This window comes from Chiloscyllium punctatum, chromosome 48 (genome assembly GCF_047496795.1).
Source record: "Chiloscyllium punctatum isolate Juve2018m chromosome 48, sChiPun1.3, whole genome shotgun sequence".
Taxonomy (NCBI): Eukaryota; Metazoa; Chordata; class Chondrichthyes; order Orectolobiformes; family Hemiscylliidae; genus Chiloscyllium; species Chiloscyllium punctatum.
This window is the reverse complement of record NC_092786.1, coordinates 27,761,915-27,777,563: the sequence shown is the minus strand read 5'-3', so window position 1 is coordinate 27,777,563 and position 15,649 is coordinate 27,761,915. Positions and strand designations below refer to the sequence as shown.

Genomic DNA, 15,649 nt, shown 5'->3' with positions numbered 1-15,649 from the left:
GCAAACTCCACACAGACAGTTGCCTGAGGCGAGAATTGAACCTGGGTCTCTGGTTCAACCTGTGAGGCAGCAGTGCTAACCACTGTGCCATCGTGCCGCCTGTAAACAGTTGAAAAGTCCAGAATGATAATAACTAACCATAAGTACTTACGTTCCAGTTCGTGCCTGCCGGTCCAAAAGCACAAGGCCAACTGCCTTCATATGCTGGCCTCCATCCAGCACTCGCTCCACCACCACTCTTGGAATCAGTCTGTTTGCTCTGTTCCGCCACGGGACTTAGCCTGTGCTCACTCAGATAAGGTGGAATTTTTGAAATGTATCCTAGAGAGCTTTTTGTGCCAGTATGTAGGTTATCCTACCAGAGATGCAGCAGTGCTAGACCTAATCCGAGGGAATGAAGCTTATCAAGTGGTTGAAGTGTCAGTGAGTGAACATTTGTGGATAGTCACCGTAACTCTCTACATTGGTGGAAGACCAATTTCAATATCATTAGTCAGGATGTGTCAAGCATAAATTGGGAGCAGCTACTTGCAGCTAAGTCAACTTGAAGAGAGAAGGACAATGGCAACAAGTGCAGGGAACCCTGGATGTCAAGGGATATCAGGAGTTTGACAAAGAAGAAAAAGGAAGCATATGTTTGTTACTGAGCATTAAAAACAGACAGCCCTTCAAGTGTATAGACAGTGTTGTGGGAGAGCAAAGAAGGCAACAAATATCTTTGGCAGGAAGGATTAAGGAAAATCCCACGGCATTTTATAAATATATTAAGAGCAAGCGGATTACCGGGAAAGAATGGAATATATTAGGGACCAAATGGGCAATTTGTCTATAGAGCTGGTGGACCTGCGTCAAATCTTAAATGAATATTTCTCATCAGTAAGACAAAGAAGAAAGGCACTATAGTTGGAGATTTTAGTTGGCATGGTGATGTTCTAGAGCAAGCTAAGATTAATAAGAAGGAGATATTGGATGCTTTAGAGGGCATTAAGGACATAAATCCTCAGGGCCTGATGAGATATCTTTCATAGCAGCCAAGGATAAAAAGAGTGGATATTGCTGAGGCGCTACCAGAGATATTTAATACTTTGTTGGCCACGGACGAAGTGGCCAACAGCCTCCAGATGACTGGAGGATCAATGCTCTGGTTCTTATACTCAAGAAGGGCATCAGGGATAGACTAGGTAATTACAGCCCAGTTAGTCTGACTTTAGTAGGAGGGAAATTATTGGCAAAAATTCTGAGGGGTGTTATTAAGCAAAGTTGGAAAGACAGTGATTAATCAGAGATAGTTAGCACAGATTTGTTGAAGGGGCAGTCCTGTCTGAGTAACTTAGTTGAGTTTTTTGACAAGGTGACTAAATATATTGATGATGTTAGTGCAATTGATGTTGTTTACATGGACTTCAGTAAAGTATCTGACAAGGTCCCACATGGAAGGCTGGTCTAAAAGGTAAGAGCCCATGGGCTTGCGGGAAAGTTGGCAAACAGAATCCAAAATTGGCTTGCAAATTAGAGGCAAAGTGTGGAGGGTTGTTTTTGTGATTTGAAACCTGTGACCAGCAGTGTGCTACTGAGATCAGGGCTGGGATGTTGCTGCTTGATAGGTCCACTGAAGGCTTGAATGTAAATGTCGAAGATATAAGCAGTAAGTTTACAGATGGCACAAAGATCGGTAGTGTTGTCGATAGATGGTTTCAGGCTACAGTCAAATTGAGCAGATAGAATTTAATCCTGGTAGGTGCGGGTATGATACATTTTGGGAGGCTAACAAGTGAAGGGTTTGCACAACGAATGGTAGATTCCTAAAGAGTATTGAGAAACAAAGTGACCTTGGTGTATAAGTCTATTGATCCCTGAAGGTATCAACACAGGTAGATAGGGTGGTGAAGAAAGCATTTGGGTTGCTTGCCTTCATTAGCTCGTGCATAGAATACAGAAGCAGGGAAGTCTAGCTGCAGCTTTTTAGAGATTAATTAGACTACAGATGGCATGCTATTCCAATTAGCTTAGTTCTGGTTGCCACATTATCAGAAGGACATAATTGCATTGGACAGGGTGCAGAGGAGATTCATGAGGATGTTATCTAGGATGGAAAATCTCAATTATAAGAAGAACCTGGGTAGGCTGGGGTTATTTTCCCTGGAGCAGATGAAGCTGAGGGGAGATCTGATGGAGGTATGCAAAATTCTAAGAGACACAGGCGGGATCGATGGTGATGGCAGATGTATCGAAGACCAGCAGGCATACGCTCTAAGTGAAGAGGAAATGGTTGACAGGGGATCTGACGAAACATGTTTTCACTCAGAGGATGGCAGATAGGTGGAACATGCTGCTTGAGATGGTGGTGGAAACAAGTACTCTTGCAATATTTAAGAAACATCTGCATAAGCACTTAAAAATACCGGGTCCATGTGCAAGTAAATGGAATCAGTATACTTTGGTTGACACAGTCATGGTGGACCAAAGGACATGATTCTAAGCTATATTACTCCAATCCTGTATGTGTTAATCAGTTGGCTCTCATTCTTCTTCTTCTTCTTTTTCACTTTCAAGAAGGAGCCCAAAACTGTTCACAATATTCCAGCTGTAGTCCAATTAATGCCTTGAATAGCTTCAGCAAAACGAACCTACAAAACGTTCATATTTATGATGATAGTGCTCCTTTAACAAGGTTATGCTGTCCTTGACCTTTTTTTTTCCAGAGAGGTTGCAAAAACTGCAATTCTGAAAAGTCTGGCTTTAACTACTTGAGAATATTTTCAAGTTTTTGAAAGAAGAGCGGCCAGTTCTCCCAGCTCAGCTTTTCTCTGATTTCATTTGGTTTTCACAGTCTGGCTCTTCACTGAAAGCAGTGAGGCAGTTTTGAGGCTGCTGGTCCAAGAAACAACTAAATGGAAGAAGGTGTTCCACGCTTAATCTCTCTGCCATCTCTCTCTCCTGTAACACAGTGTTCAATTTTACCTTTTTTGTTTGCCAAGGGGTGTTTATGGGGAATGTTGCAAATATTTGGAACAGCATTATTAAGTTGGGATAGACTGTTGGGTTTTTGGGTAGGTTAAGTTATTCTGTATTCTGCCTGGTATGGAAGGTGCTAGCTATGAAAAGAGGTTGAGTAGGTTAGGTTTGTTTTCATTAGAAAAAAGGAGATTGAGGGGGGCCTGATTGAGGTATATAAAATCATGACAGGTATAGTGTTAAAGGTTTAGATGGAGAGGAATTTGTTAAGTGCGTACAAGACCATTTTCTGATTCAGTATGTACCTACTAGAGAAGGTGCAAAACTTGACCTACTCTTGGGAAATAAGGCAGCGCAGGTAACTGAGGTGTCAGTGGGGGAGCAGTTTGGGGCCAGTGACCATAATTCTATTTGTTTTAAAATAGTGATGGAAAAGGATAGACCAGATCTAAAAGTTGAAGTTCTAAATTGGAGAAAGGCCAATTTTGACAGCATTAGGCAAGAAGTTTCAAAAGCTTATTGGAGGCAGATGTTTGCAGATAAAGGGACGGCTGGAAAATGGGAAGCCTTCAGAAATGAGATAACAAGAATCCAGAGAAAGTATATTCCTGTCAGGGTGAAAGGGAAGACTGGTAGGTATAGGGAATGCTGGATGACTAAAGAAATTGAGGGTTTGGTTAAGAAAAAGAAGGAAGCATATGTCAGGTATAGACAGGATAGATCGAGTGAATCCTTAGAAGAGTATAAAGAAAGTAGGAGTATACTTAAGAGGGAAATCAGGAGGGCAAAACGAGGACATGAGATAGCTTTGGCAAATAGAATTAAGGAGAATCCAAAGGGTTTTTACAAATATATTAAGGACAAAAGGGTAACTAGTGAGAGAATAGGGCCCCTCAAAGATCAGCAAGGCGGCCTTTGTGCGGAGGCACAGAAAATGGGGCAGATACTAAATGAATATTTTGCATCAGTATTTACTGTGGAAAAGGATATGGAAGATATAGACTGTAGGGAAATAGATGGTGACATCTTGTAAAATGTCCAGATTACAAGTTCTGGATGTCTTGAAATGGTTAAAGGTGGATAAATCCCCATGATCTGATCAGGTGTACCCGAGAACTCTATGGGAAGCTAGAGAAGTGATTGCTGGACCTCTTGCTGAGATAGGTGAGGTGAGGCACAGGTGAGGTGCCGGAAGACTGGAGGTTGGCAAACATGGTGCCACTGTTTAACAAGGGCAGTAAAAACAAGCCAGGGAACTACAGACCAATGAGCCTGAGCTCGGTGGTGGGCAAGTTGTTGGAGGGAATCCTGAGGGACAGGATGTACACGTATTTGGAAAGGCAAGGACTGATTCGGGATAGTCAACATGGCTTTGTGCGTGGGAAATCATGTCTCACCAAAATTGGAGGTGTAGTGGACAGCGAAGAGGGTTACCTCAGATTACAACAGGATCTGGACCAAATGGACCAATGGGCTGAGAGGTGGCAGATGGAGTTTAATTCAGATAAATGGGGAAAGCAAATCTTAGCAGGACTTATACACTTAATGGTAAGGTCCTAGGGAGTGTTGCTAAACAAAGAGACCTTGGGGTGCAGCTTCATAGCTCCTTGAAAGTGGAGTCGCAGGTAGATAGGATAGTGAAGGCGGCGTTTGGTATGCTTTCCTTTATTGGTCAGAGTATTGAGTTCAGGAAGTCATGTTGCGGCTGTTCAGGACATTGGTTAGGCCACTGTTCATGCAATTCTGGTCTCCATCCTATCGGAAAGATGTTGTGAAACTTAAAAGGGTTCAGAAAAGATGTTGCCAGGGTAGAAGGATCTGAGCTACACGGAGAGGCGGAACAGGCTGGGGCTGTTTTCCCTGGAGCGTCGGAGGCTGAGGGGTGACCTTATAGAGATTTACAAAATTATGAGGGGCATGGATAGGATAAATAGACAAAGTCTTTTCCCTGGGGTCGAGGAGTCCAGAACTAGAGGGCATAGGTTTAGGGTGAGAGGGGAAAGATATAAGAGAGACCTAAGGGGCAACTTTTTCACGCAGAGTGTGGCAAGTGTATGGAATGAGCTGCCAGAGGAAGTGGTGGAGGCTGGTACAATTGCAACGTTTAAGAGGCATTTGGATGGGTATATGAATAGGAAGGGTTTGGAGGGATATGGGCCGGGTGCTGGCAGGTGGGACCAGATTGGGTTGGGATATCTGGTCAGCATGGACGGGTTGAACCGAAGTGTCTTTTTCCATGCTGTACATCTCTATAACTCTATGTGTAGACAGGGTGGATAGAGACAAACTTTTTCCCAGGGTGAAGGATTCAATAACGAGGGGTCACGCTTTCAAGGTGAAAAGTGGAAAGTTTAAGGGGGATGCACGTGGCAAGTACTTCACACAGAGGGTGGTGGGCATCTGAAACGCGTTGCCAGAAGAGGTGGCAGAGGCAGGCACAGTCGATTCATTTAAGATGCATCTGGACCGATGGATGAGTATGTGGGGAGCATCGAGATACAGATGCTTAGGAATGGGCGACAGGTTTAGATTAGATTACTTACAGATTACATTACTTAGTGTGGAAACAGGCCTTTCGGCCCAACAAGTCCACACCGACCCACCGAAGCGCAACCCACCCAAATCTATTCCCCTAAACCTAACACTACGGGCAATTTAGCATGGCCAATCCACCTAAACCTGCACATCTTTGGACTGTGGGAGGAAACCGAAGCACCCGGAGGAAACCCACGCAGACACCGGGAGAATGTGCAAACTCCACACAGTCAGTTGCCTGAGGCGGGAATTGAACCCGGGTCTCTGGCGCTGTGAGGCAACAGTGCTAACCACCGTGCACGTTTAGACAGTGGATTTGAAGCAGCTCAGGGTTGGAGGGCCGAAGGGCCTGTTCCTGGGCTGTAAACTTTCTTTGTTCTCTTTGCTCTTTGTATTTGCACCTAATTGTAGCTCCAGCACTAATCTCTGTGCCACTCCAATGGTTGCCAGCCTGAAAATGCTGCCCTTAACCCAACTTTGTCTTCCCTAAGTTATAGACAGTCCTCTATCCATGCACCAACACCATGAGTGCTTATCTTAAGAATTTGCCTAAACACCTTCTGAAAATCCAAATTTAATACATCCACAGCTTCCACTTTATCTCCCCTGCTTGTTACCTCTTCAAAGAAATCTAATCAATTTGTCAGGCATGATTTCACCTTCATGAAGCCATGCTGACTCTGCTTGATCATATATATTTCTAAATGCTCTATTTTATTCTTTGTAAAAGACTCTCGCATTTTCCAATAGCAGACACTAAGCTAATTGGCGTATAGTTACCTGCGTTTTTGTGTCCGTTTCTCTTTATTGAATATGGGTATCCCACTGGCAGTTTTCTAAACCTCTTGGTCTTTTCCAGGATCTACAGATTCCAGGAAAGTATGCAATCAGTATATCTAGTTTCTCTGTAGTTGCTTCCTTTAATATCAGAGGATGCATCCCATCGGGTCCAGTCTTTAACTCTGTTATTTTCCATGGTACTTTTTCTCTCTTCCTTTTGCTCATTGAATCTGTAGTAATTTTGGAATGCTACTGTGAACTCTGGTAAAAAGTCCTTTGCAATTTTCTGGCTCACCAGTGTTATTGCCCCAGCTTCATTCTCTAAGGGGCTTATGTTCACTTAGCGGCTCTCTTCCTCTTATCCTATAATGTTCCTAGTTTATTTTTAATTTATCACCCATTTTGCTTCTCGTAGTCATTCAAAGAGCTCTGCCAACTGTACCATGTGATCGTTCCAGGACTTACTAAAGATCACTACATCAACTAAATAGACTGCACAGTTTAGTAACCCAGCCACAACTCTGTTCATGAGTCTTTGGAATGTGACGGACATGTTCCTCATTCCAAAAGACATCACTTCAAAATGATATAGCCCGGCTGGGGTTACAAATGCAGAAATTTCATTTGCTGTCTCTGATAAAGGTACCAGCCAGTAACCATGTATTAAGTCCAACTTGGCGATGTAACTGGCTTGTCAATACAGTCCTCCAATCTAGGAACTGGCTATGAGTCCGATTCTGTAACAGCACTGACCTTCCGATAATCCACGCAGAATAATCGAAACCCGTCCAGTTTGGGAACTAAGATGATCGGAAAACTCACTTGCTCTGACTTGGTTTGATGATCTTCTTGTTGAGTTTGGCCTCCACCTCCATCTGGACCTGTCTGGTTTTGAGAAGATTAAGCCAATGGGGGTGTTTTATCAGAGCAGTATTCCCTGCATCTATTTCATGTACAGTAGCATCAGTCCTCCCCATCTGATTATTACATATGTCCTTATACTGCAGTAACCAATCTTTCAACTCTGTTCCATGCTTACTAATCTAATCTATCTCACTCCTCAAGGACTTCCTCATTTCTTAATCTATTTTGAAACACCTCAAAATCAATATCATCTGGATTTGATTCTTCACTCTGCAGGGCAGTATCTAACACCTGTTTCTCTAGTTTTTTCTCTCCAATGTAACACGGTTTCAACATGTTCACATGACATAACCAATACCTTTTTTCAACCTGGCATCTTTATTAAATAGTTCACCTGACAACTTTTTTCTCAATTTGATAAGAACCATCATACTGGCTTTGAAGGGATCACCTATTATTGATAACAGTACTAACACGTTATCCCCTTGGGAAAACATGCGAGTCTGAGAGTTGTTATCTGCCACCTGCTTCATTCTACACTTTCCCCTCTTTAGGTGCTGTTTAGCTAACTCACCTACTCAATTTCATCTCTCCCTCACCTCCGATACATAATCTAATTGTGAGATCTCTCACTTTGAAATTAATTAAAGAAAAATTGACAGCAGCAAAGGGCCTCTCACTTCATGACCGAACATTAACTCAAAGGGAATGAACTGAGGAATTCGTTTGGGGCTTCTCGAACGGCAAACAATACCAATGGGATACCTTTATCCCAATCATTTGGGTAATCCTGATAGTTTGCTCTTAACATGGTCTTCAAGATCTGATGCTACCTTTCTAAAGCTCCCTGGGATTCAGGATGATGCACACTGGATTTAAAGTGCTTAGTGATTTAATACCTAAGCTATCCATAACCTCCTTAAACAGCCCAGCAGTAAAATTTGACCCTTGGTCCAACTGAATCTCTCTGGGTAGCCCATAACGTGTGAAGAAAGCTACATACGCCTTTACTCTCTTTTTTGCTTTGATACTCTGTAATGGAATTGCCTCCGGACATCTGGTAGGCACATCCATTATGGTTAACAAGTACTAGTTTCCCCCTTTTAGTTCTCGGGAGGGGACCTACACAATCAATTATAATTTGCGTGAAACATTCTTTAACAGTGGGAATTGGTAACAAAGGTGCTGGTTTTTTCACTTCCTGTGGCTTACCTACCATTTGGCATGTATGGCACATATGGCAAAAGTTAACATTCCAGACCAAAAGAAATGTTTTTGTACCTTAGCCCGAGTCTTTCATAACCCTAGGTGACCTCCTACAGGTAGTTCATGTGCTACCCGTAACGCTTCCCCTCTGTATGCTACTGGTAACACAATCTAGTGGACTTCGGTCCATTTCTCCTCTGCACTAACATGCTGTGGTCTCCATTTCTATCTGAGGATTCTATCTTTCAGATAATAACCCTCCAAAATATTCTCTGTCTTCTTTTGGAGTACACATCCACATATATATCTTTTCTCATCTTGACTTGCTGTTGCAAGTCTCTTAGCCTTTCAGGACTAAACATTTCTGTCTGACCCTCTGCCTGTTCAGGGTTTTCCTGCACCATTACATCAAACAGGGTTTCTGCTAACTGAACCTCAACTCCTTCATCTTTCTCTTTACTTTTTCCTTTGTTCTGTGACTTATAATAGTAGGATCTGGTTACCACATAGTCTGGGAAAATACCAGGATATTTCTGTTTTAACTCCTCGATTTCTTGGTCTTCCTTGGGCTTCTCCACAACATGTCACTTCCACCTTGGATCCTGCCAAATCATTTCCAAGAACAAAATGAATTCCTGGAAATGACACTCTCTCAATCACTCCCACTGTAACTTCCCCAGTCTTAAGTTAGCACTCCAACCTGATCTTACATAGGGGAATGCTAAATTTCTCTCCATCTATCCCACAAATTACCACACTCTTGGGTAACAGATCAGAAAGAGTGCATATTTGCTCATCCCATACAATCAGCGACTGGTTAGATCTTGTATCTCTCAAAATTATATCTTCTCCCCTTGATCTTTCTGAGTAATCTTTACCCACAGAGGTGAATTCTTTGTAGAGATCAGGTACTTGACTCCATACCCAACCCCTGCCTAGGCTGTGCACATTGGGTCTCCTTTACTACATTCACTAATGCCAATGACTTAGTTTCTTTTAGCACATCTTTTCCCACAGCGCCTTTCTTTAACGACCAGCACTGACAATGCTCTCCTACACTGACAATGAATTTATGGTAGTCAGTTGGGTTTGCAATGATGTGCACTTATATATATTAATACACAGGACATACTCCTTACAAACAGAAAAAAATACATCTGCTGTACCTGTAGGTGATAGTCATTGTCTGGTTCATTTCTCAGAACAATACCTGACGAATTAGATCTCCTTGCCAAACAATCAGTTCTCTCCACTCATTCAATTTAAATGCTGTTTTCCTTTTACTTTGGTATTTCTTGTGAATTATTTCATGAGTGCAAAATGAATAGCTTCAACATGATGGTATATATTCAGCAATAACCAAGTTGAACCAAAAACCTATTGCTATCCATTTGAAAGTTACTATTAAATCTGCTACCACCATCTTTTCACACAGCAAATTTACGATCACAACAATTTGTTGTATCATTCTTTTTATCTTCATCTCCGCCTCTGTTTCTTTCATCAATTACCTTAAATCTCTGTCCTCTTGTTGCTGCTCCTCCTACCACTGAGAACAATATCTTCTTATCCCAGAAGGAGAGAATAGTAACACTAGTGAAAGATACATACATGTCTAATTTGTCTTTGAGACTTCAAAACAGAATTCCAGCATGACCAGTATTTTCATTACCAAATATAACTACTTTTCTACTGGTAGTACAGTGAGCTAGACAATCGTTCAAGGTACTGGGAGTATTTGATTACATGGTGTACACTGAGTAGTTAGCACTGCTGCCTCACAGCACCAGGGTCCCAGGTTCAATTCCAGCCTTGGGCGACTGTCTGTGTGGAGTTTGCACAATCTCCCCGTGTCTGTGTGGGTTTCCTCCGGGTGCTCCAGTTTCCTCCCACAGTCCAAAGATATGCAGGTCAGGTGAATTGGCCATCTAAATTGCCCGTAGTTAGTCAGAGGGAAATGGGTCTGGGTGGGTTACTCTTCGGCAGGTCAGTGTTGACTTGTTGGGCTGAGGGGCCTGTTTCCACACTGTAGGGAATCTGATCTAATCTAATCTATATATAACTCTAATGACACTAATTAAAATTGTTCTGTTTCACAGTAATGGCATGACTTACATTCAGGAAGAGAAATAAAGCTGAAATCGAAAGCTTTCATGACAAATCACCCTTACAACCCCATGGCAGCTTTTTCAGTTGGTTCTTGTAGAAATTGAAATAAAATTTCAGATCTTTTTGTTTACATTATAAAAGCAACACTGTTTATGTACTAAAATTTAATATTATGAAGACAGAAGTACAGACTTTCGTCAGTGGAGATAAAGTGGGAAGAACTGCAATCTCCAGTATGTTACCACCTATAAAAAGCTCAACACAGAAGACAGATGTTTGCAGGGGAACAAGCCCGTCTACTGCTTTCTTCTCTGCATTACTGAACAGGATCATTGAAATTTAATTTCATTCCCAGCACCTGGATCAGCACTGCACTTGGACATCACATATGAGCTGCAGAAGTTCATTCATCCCCTTGAAAGAAATTCTCAATTCAATTAAATAATGGCTAATTTATGCCTCAAATTATTGCCCTACTTTGTTGCATATTCAGTAATAGTCTCATAATACATTATTTATACAGCATTAATCTTAAAAACGCCCTAAATATGACCCCACATTGAACCAGGATTTGTTGGAACGTGTAGTGCGTGGTAGTGGCACACCATTCCTCCTGAACTCCAAGGAAATTTGACTGTGATAATTTTCACTTTCACTAAGCCCAATCTCAGTCTCCAGAAGGAACTCAGTTTCTTACAGAAATAACCTTTCAGACTCACATGGTTAACCGCATCCACATTTATGTCAGCTTCAATCAGCAGCTCAGCAACCTTCACCCAACCGTGACATGCTGCATAATGCAGAGCAGTCATATTCTTCTGCAGGAAGAAACACAAAATGGGTTTAAAATCTTCAAAAGGAAAGTTTATGATCATGTTTAATATTCAAGATAGCAATGCCAAAGATTGGACAGATGAATCTTGCAAAGAATGAATGTAACATCTATTGCTTTCAACATTTGCAAAAGATGACAGTGCTGGTCACTTACAAATGCTACTCAAAAGAAAACATAATTGATACTGACAGCACAAGTCAAATAGCTTTGTTTTATGAATGCATCAACCAAAACAAATTTAAACAGTGGAAAGGATGGCATAAAAAGCTAATTAACTGTTGAATCACAATCTGCTACCCACAGAGCGCCATTTCACGTACTCAATTAGTTGCAGATATAATGATCATTTCCAAAGAGGGTGAATTATTTTTACAGCAGCCATGCAGTCATTTCTGAAGTAACTCCAAACAGGCCTTGTTGGCACTCTTGCCAACACCTTCATTTTGGAAACCTCTGGATAACCTTGGTGGTGTTCAGCTAGGTCTGTGGGAAGCTAGCTGAACCTCTTGTTGAGATATTTGTATCGCTAGCCACAGATAGGGCACCAGAAGACAGGGGGTTGGCTAAACCAGTCTTAGTGGTGCCACTATATAAGAAAGAGAAAGGCTAGTGAACTATAGATGAGTGAGCCTGACATCAGTGGTGGGCAAGTTGTTGAAAGGAATCACGAGGGACAGGATTTAGATTAGATTAGATGACTTAGTGTGGAAACAGGCCCTTCGGCCCAACAAGTCCACACCGACCCTCCGAAAAGCAACCCACCCAGACCCATTCCCCTACATTTACCCCTTCACATAACACTACGGGCAATTTAGCATGGCCAATTCACCTAAGCTGCACATTTTTGGACTGTGGGAGGAAACAAGAGCACCCAGGGGAAACCCACGCAGACACAGGGAGAATGTGCAAACTCCACACAGACAGTTGCCTGAGGTGGGAATTGAACCCGGGTCTCTGGCGCAACGAGGCAGCAGTGCTAACCACTGTGCCACCGTGCCGCCCAGATTTACATGTATTCGGAAAGAAAAGGAATGATTAGGGGTAGTCAAAATGGCTTTGTGCATGGAAAATCATGTCTCACTAACTTGACAGAGTTCTTTGAAGAAGTAACAAAGAGGATTGACGAAGGCAGAGTGGTGGACGTGATCTATATGGACTTCAGGAAGGCATTCAACATGATTCCACAATTTAGACCGATTAGCAAGGTAAGATCACACAGAATACAGGGAGAATTAGCCATTTGAAGGCAAAACTGGCTTGAAGGTAGGAGACGGGGATGGTGGTGGAAGGTTGTTTTTCAGGGTGGAGGCCTGTGGCTAATGGTGTGCCACAAAGATCGGTGCTGGGTCCACTGCTTTTTGCCATTTATATAAATGATTTGAATGTGAACACAGGATGTATGATTAACACATTCGCAGATGACATCTAATTTGGAGCTGTAGTGGACAGGGAAGAAGGTTACCTCAGAATACAACAGGACATTGATCAAATGGGCCAACAGGCCAAGGATGGCAGATGGAGTTTAATTTAGATAAATGTGAGATGCTGTATTTTGGAAAGACAAATCAGGGCAGAACTTATACACTTCAGACTAAGTCCTGGGGAGTGTTGCTAAACAAAGAGACCTTGGAGTGCAGATTCATAGCTCCTTGAAAGTGGAGTCACAGGTAGATAGGATTGTGAAGGCGGCGTTTGGTTTGCTTTCCTTAATTGATCAGAACATTGAGTATAGGAGCTGAGAGGCCATGTTACAGTTGTACAGGACATTGGTAACACCTATTTTGGAATACTGCAAACAATCTGGTCTCCCTCTCTCTGGAAGGATGTTGTGAAACCTGAACGGGGTTAAGAAAAGATTTACAAAGTTGTTGACAGGGTTAGTGGGTTTGAACTAGAGGGAGAGGCTGAATAGGCTGGGGCTATTTTCCCTGGAATGTTGGAGGCTGAGAGGTAACCTTATAGAGGTTTATACAATCATGAGGGGCACAGTTAAGATCAATAGGCAAGAACTTTACTCCAAGGTGGGGTCGTCCAAAACTAGAGGGCAAAGGTTTAAGGGCAGTGAAATGGCAGCAGGAGTACCAATGTCGTCCACAAGCCTCCTCTAAGTGAGAGAGACAATTTAATTCAGAGGATGAAGTTTGGTGCCGAAACCATTTGAATGGCCCTATATGGGTATGAGGCAAAGTTGATGTGACTCACAAAGTTCGGGTAGGTGATACAGTCCTGAATAAACATATGGGTCACCTGAAAGTTGTTACTTTGCAAATAGAGCAGGAGCAAAACAAATCTGGCCCCTCAGATAAGCCAGAAGGCCTGTCAGAAATTATGGGTTCTCCCCCTCCAGCTAGTGTTAAGGAAACCCCAGAGCATGAGATGGATGCAGCCTCGAGATCATTACCACTGGAAAAAGAGGCGGAAACTCTCCCGAGACATTCTAGACGCAAGAAATGGGCTACAATCTGGTAAATGCTTCCCGTGTCACAGTTCAAATCAGTGGAACCAGACCTACAGCGAAAATGTAACAAGCAATTCTATGTGAGAAAGATCCGGCTTGGCGGGGGGGAGAGATGGTTGCGGAATGTAGTGATTAGAACCAGCTCGATCTTGTTGACTGCGAGGTCCTTGATTAGGGTTGTTAACCTGGGCCAAACAGGAAAGCCTTGGCTACCAATATAATCAGGAGATCACCCAATGCAGAGCAGAACGGAAGGGTCAGAGGATCTCCTGATGGATTTGCTGCTGGGCCTGGCCAGGCTGGCTGGCTGGCTGGCTATTAACATGTCCAGGCAGGGGATTGTTTCTGACTACTGCCTGCCCCTCTTTCACACTTACATTTGGGCCCAGGTGTCCTTGGAGAAGGGGCATGCGGTGTGTACTCTAGATACCTTGAGGGAGAAGTGGGCACGGACAGAGTTATTTATTTCCCCTCACTTTTTCTTCCATGTAAATATTGCCCCTACCAGGGCTCTGCATGTCACAGGTTCTCTTCCAACATCAATGTTTTTCCAGGTGGTGAAATCTACACAACTGGGGCTTTTCACTGTGACCTATACCCTCACACACGCACATGACACAGGTGCTGGGGAGAATAAACACTACTCCTGTCTGCAACAACAATATGGCAGTAGTGTAGGGGTATAAAGGATTTTTTAAAAAAAGAGAAAAAAAACTCCCAGGAGATTAGCATCTCCTCAGTTAAGAAAAAAGAACAAAATATAACCAGGAGATTCAGAATCTCTTCAGCTCAGGCAATTGATACCAAGTTGGCTACATAAAGGGCAGCACAGTGGCTCAGTGGTAAGCACTGTTGCCTCACAGCGTCAGGGACCCAGATTCGAATCCAGCTTCGGGCGACTGTCTGTGTGAAGTTTGCAGTCACAGTGCATCGTTATCTGCGTGGGCTTCCTCTGGGTGCTCCGGTTTCCTCTCACACTTCAAAAATGTGCAGACTAGGTGAATTGGCCATGCTAAATTGCCAATAGTGGTCAGGGATGCATAGGTTAGGTGCATTAGTCAGGGGTAAATATAGGGTAGGGGAATGGACCTGGGTGGGTTACTCTTTGGAGAGTTGGTGTGGACTTGTTGGGCTGAAGGGCCTGTTTCCACACTGTAGGGATTCTACTTCCAATTCTAATTCTAATTTTAAATATATAAGCATGAGATTAGAATCGCCTCAGAAAAAGGAACCAGGGGATTTAGAATCTCAGTTCAGGGGACAGACTCCAATCTGGCGTAAATACAGGGTGATTTAGTGATGGGATACCAGATTCCATGAAATTATTTCAGTTAGCCTAATGAAATTGGAGTTAAGCTAAAGTACTCAAAGAAAATTTGTTCCCATTCGCTGATGGCTCAAGGACTCAAAAAGTCACCACAGCCCAGATAAGAGGGCTGCTCTCTTCTTAGAGTGTGGTGATTTAACCTGAAGGTCACCGTTCTTCAGGTAAGAGAAGAAGTCGTGAAGGAAGTACCTTCATAATAGCATGTGTAGGAACTGACCCCATGCTGTTGGCAACACTGCATCGCAAACCAGCTGTGCAACCAACTGAGCTAACTGAACCCAAGTTCAAGTACTGGGAACATATATTAATGTTTTTGGGCAAATTACACAGTGGGTGGGTGGATTGGCAGTGGAGGGGGTTGTTGTATGAGGTAGACCAATTATACAACAAGTCACAATGACCCAATTCCCCCTAATTATCTTATTGACCATGCAGGCCTCCGAGGTCATGCTCTGGATCAACGCCTCAAACTGTATGTCAATGCTGTGATTGACACACTGACAGCAATCAGCATACTCGCAACCCAAGGATCCCAGGTTTCATATGAGAACTAAGGGGCCAGGAAAGTTTAAGGTACAGT

General features: G+C 42.9%; 1 protein-coding gene across 1 annotated transcript in view; it reads right to left on the bottom strand.

Annotated features, from left to right (window-relative positions):
- Positions 1-15,649, bottom strand: part of ankdd1a (ankyrin repeat and death domain containing 1A) — a 278,924-nt gene that overhangs the window by 145,389 nt on the left and 117,886 nt on the right. Inside the window, exon 9 of the mRNA XM_072564905.1 lies at positions 11,169-11,267. Coding sequence (XP_072421006.1) covers positions 11,169-11,267 — 99 coding nt within the window. The remainder of the gene's footprint in view (positions 1-11,168; positions 11,268-15,649) is intronic.